A 16,046-nucleotide genomic window follows, 5' to 3' on the forward strand; every position below is an offset into this window, starting at 1 on the left:
TTCAGAGAGCCATTTCTAACCTGCCTTACTGACAACACAAGGGTGGACCTGTGAGAGCTAAGAAGGGTGCTTGAGGAATTAAAGGGTTTCCTTTTGGTGGCGGGTAAAGAAATGATTATTCCTAAACAAAAGTGGTAGTATTCTATAACTATTACTTGCTTGTCATTCTTTCTCCACTCAACAAAAGAAAAAAAGATATATTTTCAGTCAGTCTGAGCCCATAATTCTGTAGCATAAGGCAGTGTAGCCTTCTGAAATTACATGGCACATCCTAGATAGTCTCTTCTGTAGAAGTCTAATGTAGATGCTGCTTCTTGAAAGAGATTAATAAGAGTTTTGGAGGAAGAAAATGGACAAATCTGCTTGTAGCCCTAGTGAAATAGATTAGATGAACATTTTGGAGAGCAGGGGTGGGGAGGGAATAACATTTTTCCTTAAAAAGATTATCCCTATTGAAGGTGGCAACTACTGAAAGCTTACATTAACATCTATAAACGTTTTAAAGATTTATTTCTTCTATGGAAAGATCTCTGGAACCATCTTTAAGTTTTAAAAAAGCCCAGCAGACCTAAACTGTAGCACTGTTTCTACACAAGTAACCATTATCTTGAGCAACATCCCACTTTATGAAACCTCATGCAAGCATAACTAGGCCTCAGGGACAGTATTGCTTGCACAGATTTACAGGAAGAGGAATTTAAAACAGAAATAGATTCCACTTTTGAAGGCACATTGCTGGAGTAGCTATGCAAAAATCATATGTCCCAATTTTCCAAAAGATCAGCTTGCAACTCAGGATAACAGCATTCCCTGGTCTCAGGATGTTGTGACAGTAATGAACTTAACTTATACCACCTGTTGTATCAATAGCTTGTCACTGTTAGAAAGTAAAATGAGAAATACCCTGCTGCATAGGCAAAAAAATAATTGTGGAGAATAAATAAAAGTCTACTGCTGACTAAGATGTAGTGCAGCCAATAAATAAAGAGAAGTGCTTCCACTTTTAAAATTATATTTTGTCATTTTAAAGTCTATGTATCTCTGGTTTTGAGGTCTGACTAGCATTAAGAGTTAAAAACCTGTCAAAACCACTTATGTAATTCTAATGATCAAATACTTCACATATACAAAAAAGCGGAATAGTAGTAGTTTTGACAATAAGAATGTGACACAAATATAGCCATTTGACATAAGCATTACCCATTTAAATAGCCAGCTTAAACATGGCACAACTTGAGCTTACTCGGTTTCTCATGCATGGATAAACCCAGTGCTAGGCTGTGAAAAAGCAAGTTAGTCCCTGCTGTCTCATTTAGCTATTTTAATGGCCAGTATAGTCTCTAGAACACCAACATCATATCCAGAAACACACAACCTAAGTTTAGAACTTAAAATGAGATAGCCCAAAAAGGAAAAAGGTGCCAATCTGAAATACTGTTTGAAACATTGTTATAAATTGCTGAAATCTGCAGATATTAAACTAGGCAGCAGAGGAAGACCATAAAGACCCATGAATACAAGCACAATAAAATTAAAGTGCGTAAGGATTACAGGTTTCAAATAAAATGCATTTCCTATTTCATACCAACCTATACATGCATTGCTCATTCGATATCATAAAACTCTCTGAAATTTATTGTTTTATTTCAGCAAGGAGAAATTTCTCTGTAGCTACACACACACAGAGACATACACACACTATTTCATATGGTGAAATAAGTGTGCCTAGAAATAAAATAGGTTCAATTGGCATTATCATGGCATTTCCCATAAGGTTTTAATCCTGTTTAAGTAGTCACAATAACACTCTATTTATTACTTGCTATAAGCGCTTGCTAGTTGGGCAATAACAGTGTATGCTACAAAGATAAGCTGTTTCTTATCACTGTCTGTTTTCCACAGAGTTCATTAGGATGCATTGCACTTCCAACCCTGATTGGTGGATGCCATCTGAAGAACAGATAAACAAGGTTTTCAGTGATGCAGTAGGACATGCTCGTCAAGGACGTGCAGTGGGGACTTTCCTTCATAATGGTAACTCATATTATGAAGGGATAGACCATCAAGGTTCACAAAAAGAAATCTTCAATAGGGGTATCCAAGATGGCTCTGGAGATTGATGTTAGTGGAGGAAATCCATACTACAATAGCAACCAGTTAATTAAAAGATACTTTCCTTGAAGTCATTTAAGAATCCAAAACATGTTTGAACTCATACTGCAAACATTCCAGCTTTTCCATCCTGTCCTAGGGCTCCAGGTAACAAAGTGATTCATTTCAAGGCCTGCCTATGGGATTCCTTGGTGCCTATAAATTGCAAGCCTTTCACAGAATCTTCAAAGGAAAACTGCAATTTCATTCATCTAGTTCTAAAGAAAAGTTAATTTTTTGAAAAGGTATCAAATGATTAAAGAAACAAAAAGTCACTGTCTTGTCTGCTGGCTGATACTGGGCCCAATTCTGAGTTTCTGGGCAGAACTGAACTCTAGCAAAATTCCTGACTACTATTCTTTTTGCCTGAGTATGGGGTTTAGAATCAAACTGAGAGGCTTGTGACAAAGGAAGTAGTCTTCTATTTTTTACTAGAAAGTAGTGTAGAAAAATTGGAAAAGTTACCTTAAAATGTGGAATATTCCATCTCATGTTATATACTCAAGTCCTGAACAATACTTCCTTTGTCCAGCAATACCAGGAAATTAAACTTCACTGCTAAAATGGCAGTGCTCATTGGCAACAGAATCCTTCAGTTAAGAGGTATCAAAACAGTAACAGGTATTTCTAAACCATTAAAAATTTCTCTGTATAACTGATAGATTCACCTCTACCCCAATATAATGCAAATTCTGATATAATGCGGTAAAGCAGTGCTCGGGGGCTGGGGGGAGCCTGCGCACTCCAGCAGATCAAAGCAAAGTTGATATAATGCAGTTTCACCTATAACACGGTAAGATTTTTTGGCTCCTGAGGACAGCGTTATCTCAGGGTAGAGGTGTACTATATTTATCTAAAGTATTGAGCTAATCACTGCAGTTTTCCTTAAAATGAGATTGCTATACCATGAATTTCCATTTCAGGAGACAGTTTATTTTGCAGCAATATTTTATGGCTTTAAAGGTTTACATTTGCATTTGTTTGTGCTATTGTTTGTGTTTTGTGCTCATTGCCTGATCTGTTTCAAGGAATGAGCTGGTCCTAATACTCAGATACTCAATGGTGCATAGAGGGAGGGATTCTATAATAAAAGTCCAATTTATCCTTTTGGCTATTGGGTACTTAAGCATGGGCTCCAGGACTGATTGAGAGTTGTAAACAGATATTTGTGCTAGAAATGAAGCTGATTCACAATGGAATACAATATTGGAAGCAGATACCAAGGTAAAAAAATTCGATTTACTGGAGATTTTCAATATCAGGATTAGGGTACATTGTCACTGTAGGAAAGTTTTGAAAAACTGATGCACTCTAGAAACATTTAACGCCAAAGAAACACCACCCTCCCCTCTCATTTTCAGCATTTTTTCAGTCCTCCTGCTTTAGGTGAGTCAGGCCTTCTCCATCACTCTTGGATTCTTGAATCAGCTTTTTCCTGAGACAGCACTTCCTGTTTGACAGACATATTGAACTCTTTCTAGGTAGGTGAATCTTCTCCATCTTTGATCGCCTTTATCTCTACCTCATCTTTGCCTCTCTTCTCTTAAGTATTTTCCACCTCATCCCTCACCAAGGGATGTGGGCATACGGAGGATCTACCAACTAATCTCTCCACTTCTCCCCACCATACGGGTGACTACTGGATGGGGAAAGCAAGACACAACAGTCTCCATAAAAACCACCAGGGGTCCCTCTGAACCAAGGTGCTCCTATATAACTCCTGCTGGACCAAGGGTGAAGTACTGAGGCATCCTCTCAAATACTAATTCCCCATGCAATAATTTCCTCATCTTATCTGTCTCCTCTTTGTCTGCCATTGTGAATGGTTTCTGTTGTATGTGTGCCCCTCCTGTCAGTCAGTGAGAAGAAGCACATCATCAGCACAGTGCATCTATAGAGCAAGATCATGCTGTCCTTGCAGCTACTAACAGGCTATACCTGGATGGTGTTTCAGGAAACAGTCTTCTGTACATAGCTTTGTAGATACAGTCTAATACAATATAGGCTTTAGGCCCATCAACATCCAATACCTCTTAATTTTATTTTTTCTAATGTTTTTAAAGGGTTTTTAAAATCTTCATTTGACTTAGAACAACAAATTTAATTTCTAAAAACTAAGTAGTAATTTAATCACATTGGGCATGACTATGCCATTAGTTTTTAAACAGAATTCCCTACTCTAGTAAAGAGAAGGTTCTGCTTATAGATCAATGGCACAAGAGATCTCCTTGGGAAGAATTTCAGATGTATTCCACAGTACAGATATTCTGTTGTAGCTTTTCAGTATAGAACTTATACTTTAAAAAAATTAGTAGAAGATAGTACGTTGGTCAGACAGTGCAAGTCTTGCAGGTATGTCTTTAATGTGGTGTCACTTGCCAGAACTACTTAGTAAAACATGTCAGGATTATACTGTAAATGACTATTTACAGCCTGAGTCAGCATTATACTGTAAATTTGTTGACATTATGTATCATGATGTATTTTTGTAAACATTGTGATGGCTTCTTTCAAATGTTTAATTGTATGAAATTAAAAATGAAAATATTTCACATTGAATAACAAACAGAGAAAACTATCACTTCATTAGCTGGCTGCTCTCAAATAATACTGTAAGGATTTTGTTAAAGCAGCCAGTAAGCCTAGCTTTATTTTTAGTGTAAAGGGTAGTCAGTCTTCTGCCCTAAAATGCTGGTATAACTTCACAGTACTGCCCTCTCCTATTGTGCAAAATAACCAAACTTGTGGCCTGATTTATGTATGTAAAGACTATTTATCTATGTAAGTGAGTTTTCAGGATCAGACCTATATATGCCAAAATTCTGCCCTCAGCTGCATGTGTGCATCTACCACTGAAGCAAATGGGAGTCACAGATGTGCAGAGGACAGAATTTAGATGTGTTTGTTTTATTTTTTAAAGTTTTAGATTACAAAAATCTGTCCTGGGTTTATGATGAACCATGATCCCCATGGCCAAACTCACTTCATTTATAACCTTTCACAGCTACTTATTCTAACCAGTCCAAGGTATATATTCTCATTGCATTGCAAATCCACATGTATTACTGAGAACACAACTGCAAGAAACTAGGAATAAATTCTAGGGAATACTAGGGACCAGAAGTAACAGCATATAAGCCATTGCACAAATATATATTCATGTTAAACCACTGTGTTTTCAAAAGTATTGTATTAATTTACAGTGCTATATGTACATGGAAAATTTGGAACAGAAGGAAGTTATGTCGCCTCACTCAGAAAATAGTTCTAAAATTGTTCTGGAAGATAGATCCTTGTTTTATATATTCTTTAATGTCGCTGTCCTTCATGTATCTACCCTCTCTGAAACTTTGTGTAGCAGTACTGCATACCCATTAGTGCCAATCTGCCTTTGCTCTATTTTCTATGACAAATAATTGTGGAGAAACTGTGATTAAAATCCCATTAATCCTAATATTTTTATTGTTAAGGTGTAGTTAATTCTATGAATACTTTCTATTGATGATTGTACTGTGTAGAGTAAATACAAGCTAGGGGCAGCCTAATACCAGATACTGTATAACAAAGTGCATAGTGTAATATAGACTAAGTTTTTGTGACAATTTCTATAGGATGTGTGAATTGTTTTCTATGTGGCAACACACATTTCTTTTCAAAATGTTAGACAATTTTTTAAAGTCAATATTTTTTAATTATAAAAAACATTTGTTACTAGAGTTTGCTATTTCAGGTGTTATCCCTAATTTGAATATTAGTTTTATTATTATGTACCTCTCGTTCCATTTGTTCTGTTGCATAACAATGCACAATTAAAAGTTTGTCTCTAATTAATTGTTTGCTCAATTTTCTAAACATGTCATTGTGTCAAAACAATGATATTCACTATTTGGACGAAATATTAATATATTGGTAGATGAAGGGCTGTGGTGTTGTCTTTTTGATTAAATGTTTTTATAGTTTGAAGCGGGGGGGGGGAGCACAAATAAATACAATTAAATAAGAAATACAATACAAAGGTAAGTACAAGCCAAAATTCACCATGACATAAAATGTTTTATATTTATTCCCTGCTGTATGTTGTAAGAAAATGGAGAGAGAGAACCTGACTGCAAACGGGTTCTTTGATTAAGGCTGCGATTTTCATAGGAAGGAGCCCAAATTCCATTTATGTTCTGTGGAAGTTGAGTGTGTCACTCCTTATGTGTCTTTGAAAATCACAGCCTAATTTACTTTCTGTAAGGGAGTTACAGCCTTGATGACAACAAACGGTCACATCTCCAAACACTTCTATTGAGTTGGGGGGTGGGAAGGGGAACAGGCCTGTGCCATTATAGACAAGGCTAGGAACACTGTTTATTATTCAGATTGCCAAACAACTTCCCATTGTAGCACCACATTTTTAGTTTCTTATAACTTTGCCAAGTTTTAACAGCCAAGTAACTACTTAAGACTGAATTTGGAAATTTTCCATGCCAAGTGCCTACTTAAGGCTGAATTTGGAAATTTTCAGCTAATACAGTTCAGCCATTTCAGAGGATGACATTAGGGGGAAATACGTTATTTTGCCCATGTTAAAAAAAATCTGGCAACCTTTTCTTTGAACAGCTCTTGCAGCCCCGTGCTTTAGAGCAAGCACTTGAAATCTGGCAGGGGATTTGTATCAGAGATGTATTTTCTGCTGTTCCCATGAAAGTCTGCCCAAATTTGGCTATTATAAGGCTTTTGGCCAAGTTATAAGCCAGTTCAGACATGCTCAGTAGAGACATTTTCAGTGTTTAGCAGCTAAATCTCCAGATTTTGCCCTCCCTTGCCATGCTCAAGCCTCTCTGTTTTCCTAATGCTGACTAGACTCCACATGCACGCACCATCCCCTCAGAGCTCCTAAGAGTGACTGGACTGTGCATATGCCATCCACATAAAGTGATTGGGCATACGCCATCTGCTCACAGATTCTACCTGCACTATCACCACAGAGTGACTGAGCATGCTTCTTCCAGACCAGAGCTAGAGGGGCTCAAAGATTTTCTCTGGAATTATAGCTACAGGCTGGGGTGAGGCTGGCCCCTGGAACAGGGAGCCTGTCCCTTCCTGTGCTCTCGGTGACCCCCTGCATTCAAGCAACGTGTGGAGGAGGAAGCCTTGTGAGTTGAATACAGGGAGGACAAGCTGGATGAAGAGAGAGAAAAGAGTAGATTGGCACAAGGAGTCTGGTAAGAGTGAGACTGGGAGCGGGGGAGAGAAAATGGGACTGGAAGCTATTTGACTGGGGAGGAAACAGATTGAATGAGGAGCTTTGCGCTGCAGACTGGAACTGGTGGACAAGGAGACTGCACTGCACAAATGCACATTGGGAAATTTGTAGCGTGTGCTAGGAGGGTCAACATGAGCCAGTTAGTGTGCAACACATTGGTGTGCTATAGAAATCATACCCCTCTAGCGCCCATTGCCACGCTGTGTAGACAAGCCCTTAGGCTAGGAATCAGTGAGGGGGAGGTGGAAGACAAAGAACTGAGAAGGAGCTGGCGTGCAGGGGAAGGACGATGACTGGCTGGGCAGAGAGACTGGAATAAGCTGCCAGAGATGGGATTAGGGTAGGATTGAGATAGGATGAGGAGCCCAGAGAGGGAGCCAAGGACGGGGAGCCAGTAAGGGCGACAATGGGAGATCAGATGAGGAATTGTGAGTAGGGCATTGGGATTGGCTGGGCACTTGGACAAGGAGATGAAACTTGTGCTGGGAGGAGGAGAAACTGGGCATGGGGTGGGAGATTGAGACTCAGATAAAGAGCAAAGAGGGGGAGACTAGGATTGGCTAAATAAAGAGAGATTGAGACTTGGAAGAGAACAGCAGCAGTCTGGGACCAGGCAGACAAGAGCACAGGACTGGTTGATGAGTCAGGGCTGAGGAAGAGGCAGAACTAGGACAGTGATAGGTTGGAGGTGATGGGGAAGAAGGGAGAAAAGGCTTAGGGAAAATCAGCAGAAAAGTCTGTTCCCACTAGGTCACATTCCCCTCCAAAGTCTGGAATGGAATCCACGATTCCAGAGTCTCACCATTCCCCCTCTGCTTTCAGCAAATATCTGTGCAACCCACTGCTAAAGTCTGTCTTATCTGCCTCTAATGCTGGTCCACATAGAGGATGACAACCTACTACTGCTGTGAGTTACTCCATTGGCTCAAGTGAAAGAGTCTGTGCAGTGGAGCTAAAGTTCCAGCCCTGCTGATGACCCATGTGAGTGTCAATACGACGCTACATAAGAGAATTTCTGTCTTCACTTTTCTTTTTCTACACACCAAAAAACTCAACATTATCAATGTTGCAAAGTCAAGGACTCACAAGTTAGGTAACCTTAAGCTTGACATTTCCTAACTTGTGAGTGTTTGACTTTGCACCCTTAATAATTCTCTTTTAACGTGTGTGTGTGTGTGTGTGTGTGTGTGTGTGTTTTTACTTTTATATAACTGTGAAACCATTTGCTGAAGTAAGATGAGGCCATTACAATGTCCACAACATCAAAAGGGGAAAGCACAAACATACATCTCCACTTTATGCTGATGAGATTCTGCTGCTGGTATTCAAGCCAAGCCCTTAGTCCCTAGATCATAGAACCACAGAGTTAGAAGGAACTGCAAGGATCATCCAGTCTAACCCCCAGCCAAGATGCAGAATTTGTTAAGTCTAAACCATCAAAGACAGATGGCTATCCACTCTCCTTTTCTAAACCTCCAGCAAAGGAGCCTCTATGACCTCCCTAGGCAGTCTGTAATAGTCTTCCAACAGATATCAGGGAAGTTAAAATCCCCCAATAATACTAGCTCAACTGTGTTAGCTAATATTGTTACCTGTTTGTAGAATGCCTCACCCACTTCCTCTTCTTGTTTGGTTATCTATAATAGGACCCCACCCTAACATTGCTACTATTCTGCTCCCTTATTATCCTCACCCAGAGACTCTCAGTAGGTCTGCTGCTCACTTCCTCTTGGAACTTCTGAGTAAGTGTACACATTTTTGATGTACAGCACAACGCATCCTACTTCTTTCCCATACCTATCCTTCTGGAACAAGCTATATCCCTCAATGCTGGTACTCCAGTCATGTCCCACCAAGTCTCTGTAATGCTAATTAAGTCATAATTTTTTTCATGTACCATGACGTTCAGTTCATCCTTCTTGTTCCCCATATTCCTTGCTTTGGTATACAGGCAGCGTTTTACCTGTCTTCATCTAAACATTTGAGCTGTTATCTAGAAAGAACAAAATATGAACAATCACAAATCCTTCTGTTTTCAGCAGATGGCTATTATTTGTATTATGGTAGCACCTAAGACCTTATTGTAGCAGGCACTGTACAAACATCTATTGGAAAGACAGTCCATGCCCCAAAGAGCAAACAATTTAGCTTATAATGGAACAGAGGAGGTAGGGGAAAAAAACCCACAAATGGGGAATGAGTTAACTGTTAAATGAGGCAATCTAAGCTCATTGGTCATAGACAGCCCCCCCTCCCCCCCCCCACACACACACTTGCCTATTCTTGGTTAGCTGGAAGTGTAGACTGTTTCCTTTTGCCTCTTGGGACTTTAAATAGGTAGACAGGTTTTAAAATGCATTCACACAATAGTGGTTTTGAAATGACTGATACAGTCAAAAGATACTGTGTGAAGCAGGAGATTGAGGTATCCGGAGAACTGAACAAACAGGCAGATTTATCATTGACCCTTGGTAAAATATTTAAGTGTAATTTTTATCCCCACTTCCTTTATGTACATACCTCCTTTCCTCTCTCTAGCCATATTCCTTATTTCTGAGGTTAGAGCTTGGATAAAGTTTCCATGAGTGCCTATGTGGAAATATGATGCCTCATGTTTAAAATTTTTTAGTGGAGGGGAAGTGAAGAGAGTTCATGTCTACAGAGAAACTACACCTGCCTATAGAGAAGAGGAATTTCTGTTTCCCTGTATTAGAATACATTGCAATGCCTTCCTCCCAGAACGGATTCTCAGTGGTACCCAGACATATCACAATGCCCTAACGTAGCTCCATCTAAGGCCTGGCCTACAATAAAAAATTAGGTTGAAGGAAGCTGCCTTAAGTCGATCTGTTAATGTATGTTCTACACTACTGGGTCCTTTACGCCGACCTAAGTTGCCTCAAATGTCAACTTCTGTAATCCACCTCTGTGAGAGGCATAGCACTTAATTCAATTTTGATGGGTCGACTGCAAGGTAGTGCAGCTGCAGCATTGTATAATTTGACTTAAATGGCCTCCCAGCAGTGTTCCACAATGGTCATCTGTGACCACTCTGGAGATCACTCTCAACTCTGCTGGACTGCCGCCAGGTACAAAGGAAACAGCCTGTTAAAGGCCCAGGAATTTTTGATTTCCCATTTCCTGTTTGACCAGCATTAGGAGCATGCCAACTTGAGCACAGCCGATCATGGAGATTACATACCCCAAATGCACTCCAGCCTGGTCTGCACAGGAGGTGGTGGATCTCACCACTCTGTGGAGAGAAGAGTCTGTGCAGGAAGAGCTACAATCCAGCAGAAGAAACACTGACATCTATGCAAAGATTACTCATGGAATGGAGGAAGAAGGGCTACATAAGGGACACAGCAATGTCATGTGAAAACAAAAGAACTTGACCAAGCGTACCAGAAGGCAAGGGAGGTAAACAGTCATTCTGGTGCTGAACCCCACGCATGCTGGTTCTACAACGAGCTGCATGCAATTCTTGGGGGTAATCCTACCAGTACCCCCACAAGCAATGTGGGCACCTCACAGGTGTGATAGCAAACAGGATGATATGGTGGACGAGGAAGAGGAGGAGGAGAATGGGAGATACGTGAAAGATGGATCCACTCTCCCCGAGAACCAAAAAATAGCTTTAACCCTGGAGTCCCGTGGGTTGCAGGACATCACAGTGGCCAACCGTGATGCCGGGGAAGGCACCTCTGGTGAGTATACAGTTACAATCAAAGTCTAGTTGAACTTTAGCGGGCATAGATATTCGGTGATATTGCCTGTTTATTGTGAAGAAAGAGAGAGGTGCTGTGGTTCTCTGCTTACAAGAGGCCACTCCAGCTACACAGAGGGTGGCTCCCAGAACAGACTATGTGGACTGGGATAGCCCAGGAATCCTCCATGGATATCTCTAGGAAACTTTCATGGAAGTACTCTGCAATCCTTTGCAGAAGGTTTCTGGGCAGGGCAGTCTTATTTCTTCCACCATGGTAGAACCTTTCCCATGCAACTCTTGAATTAATTCTGCTGTCATCATTGTGGTACACAGCATAGCAACATAAGAACCAGGTCTATACCCAGATGCTTGCAGCATCTCCTTCCTTTCCGCCTCCGTTACCCTCAGGAGACTGATAGCAAATAGGGTCACCTAGGGGAATGGGGGGAAGTTGTCATTAAAAGTGTTCTTACAAGAAAAAAAAAAGAGCATGTATACCCATCCCATCCCTCCTACATTCCAGGCTGCCAAACCATGCGGCCACTAATGTGCCTTTACTGTGCTCAGCATGCGTTAGCAAGTAGTTTAAGTGACTGATAGGGGACTGGGGCCCCAAGAGAGATTCTGCAATTGTTTATGAACATGGCCTTGCTATGGAAACATTTTAATCATGTACAATGGCTCCTTTATTTTTTTCCATGACTAACAGCTGGAAATGTATCCTTTGGCATGTCAACGCCTGAAATCAGACTTTCGCTGATTAGGAGAAGGAGAAAGAGAATGCGGGAGGACATGATCTCTGAGATAATGAACAACTCCCGGACAGCTGACACAGAGCTGATGCTTGGAGGATTTCACTGTCTGAGAAGTTAGACATGGAGAGCGGGAAAGCTTCCAATGAGTGAGAGCATGCAGCACAGGATGAGATGTTTCAGGTTATGAGACAAAACAGACATGTTGAGGCATCTGGTTGAACTGCAGGAACAGAAGCAGGAAGGTAGAGTCCCTCTCAGACTCTGGTAGACAGCCAGCCAGCCAGCCAGCATTGCCTGGCACAGAATCACCCTCCCCCAAGCGTTCCATGAGGCATGGGTGAAAAGTCCATCATCCCTTTCACTTAATTCAGTGGTGGATACAAGGAACAGAAGGTGCCCATTCACAGACCTTTGATGGTGTAGAATGTGGTATTATGTTACATAGCTGAAAATGTTTCTTCCATTCCAACTTTACAACCCCTTTCCCCCAAGGTTACCTTTTTTTCCCCATTCTTTCTCTTTACTTATGTTCGTTAAATAAAGTAAATAGGTTCTAGAAATAAATGTTCTTTATTGAGAAGTAGTCGTCGGCTTGGGCAGGGGGTTGGCTTTACAAGGACAGTGATACAAACCAGGTGAAGGTTTGGGAAAGCACAATGCAGACAAGCAGCTCACATTACTGTGACTCATTGCTAAAATGGCTTTTCAAAGCCTCGCAGATATGCAGCGCCCCTTGATGTGCTCTTTTTATTGCTGCTCAAAAATGACTGCTATGCGATCTGTCTCAACTGTCCACCTCTGCAAAAAAATTTCCCCTTTTTTTTCCCCCATAGACATTATGAAGCACACAACAGGCAGCTGTAATCATGGGGATTTTCTCTTCACTAAGGTCCAGCCTTGGTAGTAAACTTCTCCAGCGCCCTTTTAAATGACCAAAGGCACATTCAACCACCATTCTCCACTTGCTGAGCCTATAGTTGAACCGTTCTTTACTGCTGTCCAGATGGGCAGTGTATGGCTTCATGAGACATGGGAGTAAGGGGTAGGCTGGGTCCCTCAGGATAACTATTGGCATCTTAACATCATTACTTGTTCATTTTGAGGTCTACAAAGAAAGGCCTCAATTGCAGCTTTTTGAACAGACCTGAGTTCCTAAAGATGCACGCATCATGAACCTTTCCCAACCATCCTACGCTGATGTTGGTGAAACACCCCCTGTGATCCACCAGAACTTGCAACACCATTGAAAAGTATCCCTTTCTGTTTATGTGCTCTTTGGCAAGGTGGTCTGGTGCCAAGGTCGTGATATACATGCCATCTATCGCCCTATCACAATTAGGGAACCCCATTGCGGCAAAACCCTCCACTATGTCCTGCACATTTCCCACACTCACTACCCTTCGTAGCAGAAGTCATTTAATGGCCCTGCACATTTGAAGCACAGCAGCTCCCTCGGTTGATTTACCTACTCCAAATTGATTCCCCACTGACCAGTAACTGTCTGGCGTTGCAAGCTTCCAAATAGCAATCGCCACTCTCTTCTCCACTGTCAGAGCAGTTCTCATTTGTGTGTTGCTGAACTGCAGGACAGGAGAAAGCTCTTTCCAAAGTTCCTGGAAGGTGGCCTTCCATATTCAAAAGTTCTGCAGCCACTGCTCGTCATTCCATACCTGCAAAATGATGTGGTCCCACCAGTCAGTGCTTGTTTCACAGGACCAGAAACGGCACTCAGAGTGCAGCTGCTCTGTGACTGCCAGCAGCAACTGTGAATTGTTTTTTTTCAATGGCTTGCAGCAGGGCTGCTTGCAGGACATCGTTATGTTCCACGCAGTGGACCCTACTTGAGCTCTGGAAATACTGCAGGAGAAGGCGTGAGGTGTTTGAGATGCTCACAGCAAGAGTGCACAACAGAGCAGGCTCCATGCTTCTGGGATTATGGCATATGCATGGCAGTTTCAAGGTGTGAAAACCACTGGGTTGTTTGCCATTGATAGGAGAGAGGGAGCACAGTGCATGATGAGATGCCGACACAATGTTCCCATTCTCCTCTGTGACAATGGTTTGGTCCCATGAGGCATTGCACAAATTTCCCAAAACACACTGTGGCAAGCTGCACTTTGTGATAGCTACCCATGATGCTCTGCTTTGTACATTGATGCAGGCACTGCTAGTGAGGATGCACTCCATTGAGACAATGAGCATGGTGTGGCCACGCACAATCGACTTAATTAATATGGAGGCTTGAGGTTGAATTAGGTAAAGTCGACAATTTTGTAGTGTAGACAAGCCCTAAGATGAAAACATCTAAGCAATACGAGTAGGGAGCATGTCCATGAATGCCATAAGCAATCTCGTGTCATATGCATTACCCGAGTCGATATCGTCGGAGTCCTCACTGTCAGTTTGGATGTTAAGGAGTAACTCGACTGCCAAACGTGATGTGCTGGCGAGACTTGTCAGCATATTCCTCAGCAGTTCAGGATCCATTCCCGCAGACTGAAAAGGGAAGACAGAGTGTGCAGCACAAAAAACATTGAAAGATGGCATCAAATGTGGACAGAAGCAGAGGGATTGCTGGGATGTGAAGCAATGCATCACAGGTCATTGGGACAGGACACAGAATGCCCCGCACTTCCCGCCCCCTTCCCACAAGCCACAGTGCCAGAATGGGAAGATGTGCTCTGTGGGATGGCTGCCCATAATGCACTGCTCCCAATGCCGCTGCAAGTGCTGCAAATGTGGCCACACCAGTGTGCTTGCAGTTGTCAGTGTGGACAGACTGTAGCATTTTCCCTACTGCGCTTTACGAAGGCTGGTTTAATTCAAAGCGCTCTATATCTGCAAGTGTAGCCATGCCCTTATTTAGAGTATTCAGGCAACTGAAAGAGGAGAGAAAGAAATCCAGGCACCTCAGATCAATTTTAAATTTACAAGAATCCCAAAGAACTAATAAGTCAGCCAGGCTACTTCACTTGTCCCTGTAAGGATGCCCCAAGAAAATTATAAACTCATTAGCTTGTCTATTCAAAACATGATCAATACCCCCACAACACATCTTTCAAGATCCCTGGATCCTAGACACGCCTGTCACAACACGTGGTATAACTCATCCAATGCTCTAAATGCCCCAGTAACAACTACGTGGGTGAAACCAGACAATCCCTAAGCTCTCTAATGAACTCACACAGAAAAAGGATAAAACACCACCACCATATCACCCATGAGCAAACACTTTTCACAAAACATGTCTGCCCTCTGAGTCCTCATCTTCAAAAGGAAACCTGCACAACACTTTCAAAAGATGATCCTGGAAGCTTAAATTCTTAACTTTGCAAGACATTAAAAAGCAGGGCCCTTATAAAGACATTGGCTTTATGGCTTATTACAACAATCTGTAACCCAGTAATCCATCTTTATGCCCTATGACTGCAGGGGTGTTAACAGGCCACTTCACCTTGAATGGCCCCTTAGAATGTGTGTTAACACCTTATGCTAAACTATCTGTTCCACCTTGTATTTAGCTGTGACAAGTACATTTCCCAGACCAGAAGAGCTCTGTGTAGCTCAAAAGCTTGTATCTTTCACCAACAGAAGTTGATCCAATAAGAGATATTAACTCATCGACCTTGTCTATTCAAAAGTTTCATTTCATCAGTGAACACAAAAACTAGGATGTCTTACTCCTCATCGTAGGAGTTGTGCTGCTTGACAGCCTTCTTCAGAGTCACACAAGGATTTTTAGAGCCCTGATTAGATACATAGCATACGGAAGGCAATCATTCCCCACCTCTTCACCAAACTCATGAGGCACTGAGGTCACTCAAGCTGGTGACAGAAGCTATGGATAGAAAATGGTATTCAATTTCTATCCCAGCTAATTGCTTTTAAGAGGAGTTCAAGGAAAACTTTGGCTTCCAAAGTCAATTTTGGAGCTGCACTGTAATATCTAAATTGAAGGTAATAGCATAGGTGCTGGAACTCAGGGTGCTGGGGGTGTGGCAGCGCCCCCGGCTTGAAGTGGTTTCCATCATATATAGAGTTTACAATTTGGTTCAATGGCTCTCAGCGCCCAGCTGTTCCAGCACCCCAGGGTAATAGCAACCCTGGAATCTCAGAGGCACTTCAACATAAATGGGTCAGAATTTAGGGGGCCTCTTGAACAAACAGAACAAAACTGGGC

General features: G+C 41.7%; 1 protein-coding gene across 2 annotated transcripts in view; it reads left to right on the forward strand.

Moving 5' to 3' along the window:
* Nucleotides 1-6,069, forward strand: part of BEND4 (BEN domain containing 4) — a 36,127-nt gene extending 30,058 nt beyond the window's left edge. Inside the window, exon 5 of one of the 2 annotated variants that reach the window (XM_050947789.1) lies at nt 1,903-6,069. In XM_050947789.1, coding sequence (XP_050803746.1) covers nt 1,903-2,120 — 218 coding nt within the window. In that variant the 3' untranslated portion in view covers nt 2,121-6,069. The remainder of the gene's footprint in view (nt 1-1,902) is intronic. The other variant, XM_050947790.1, reaches the window with a different exon arrangement.
* Nucleotides 6,070-16,046: the final 9,977 nt, after the last annotated feature.

The sequence above is a fragment of the Gopherus flavomarginatus genome, chromosome 3, assembly GCF_025201925.1.
Source record: "Gopherus flavomarginatus isolate rGopFla2 chromosome 3, rGopFla2.mat.asm, whole genome shotgun sequence".
Classification (NCBI taxonomy): domain Eukaryota; kingdom Metazoa; phylum Chordata; order Testudines; family Testudinidae; genus Gopherus; species Gopherus flavomarginatus.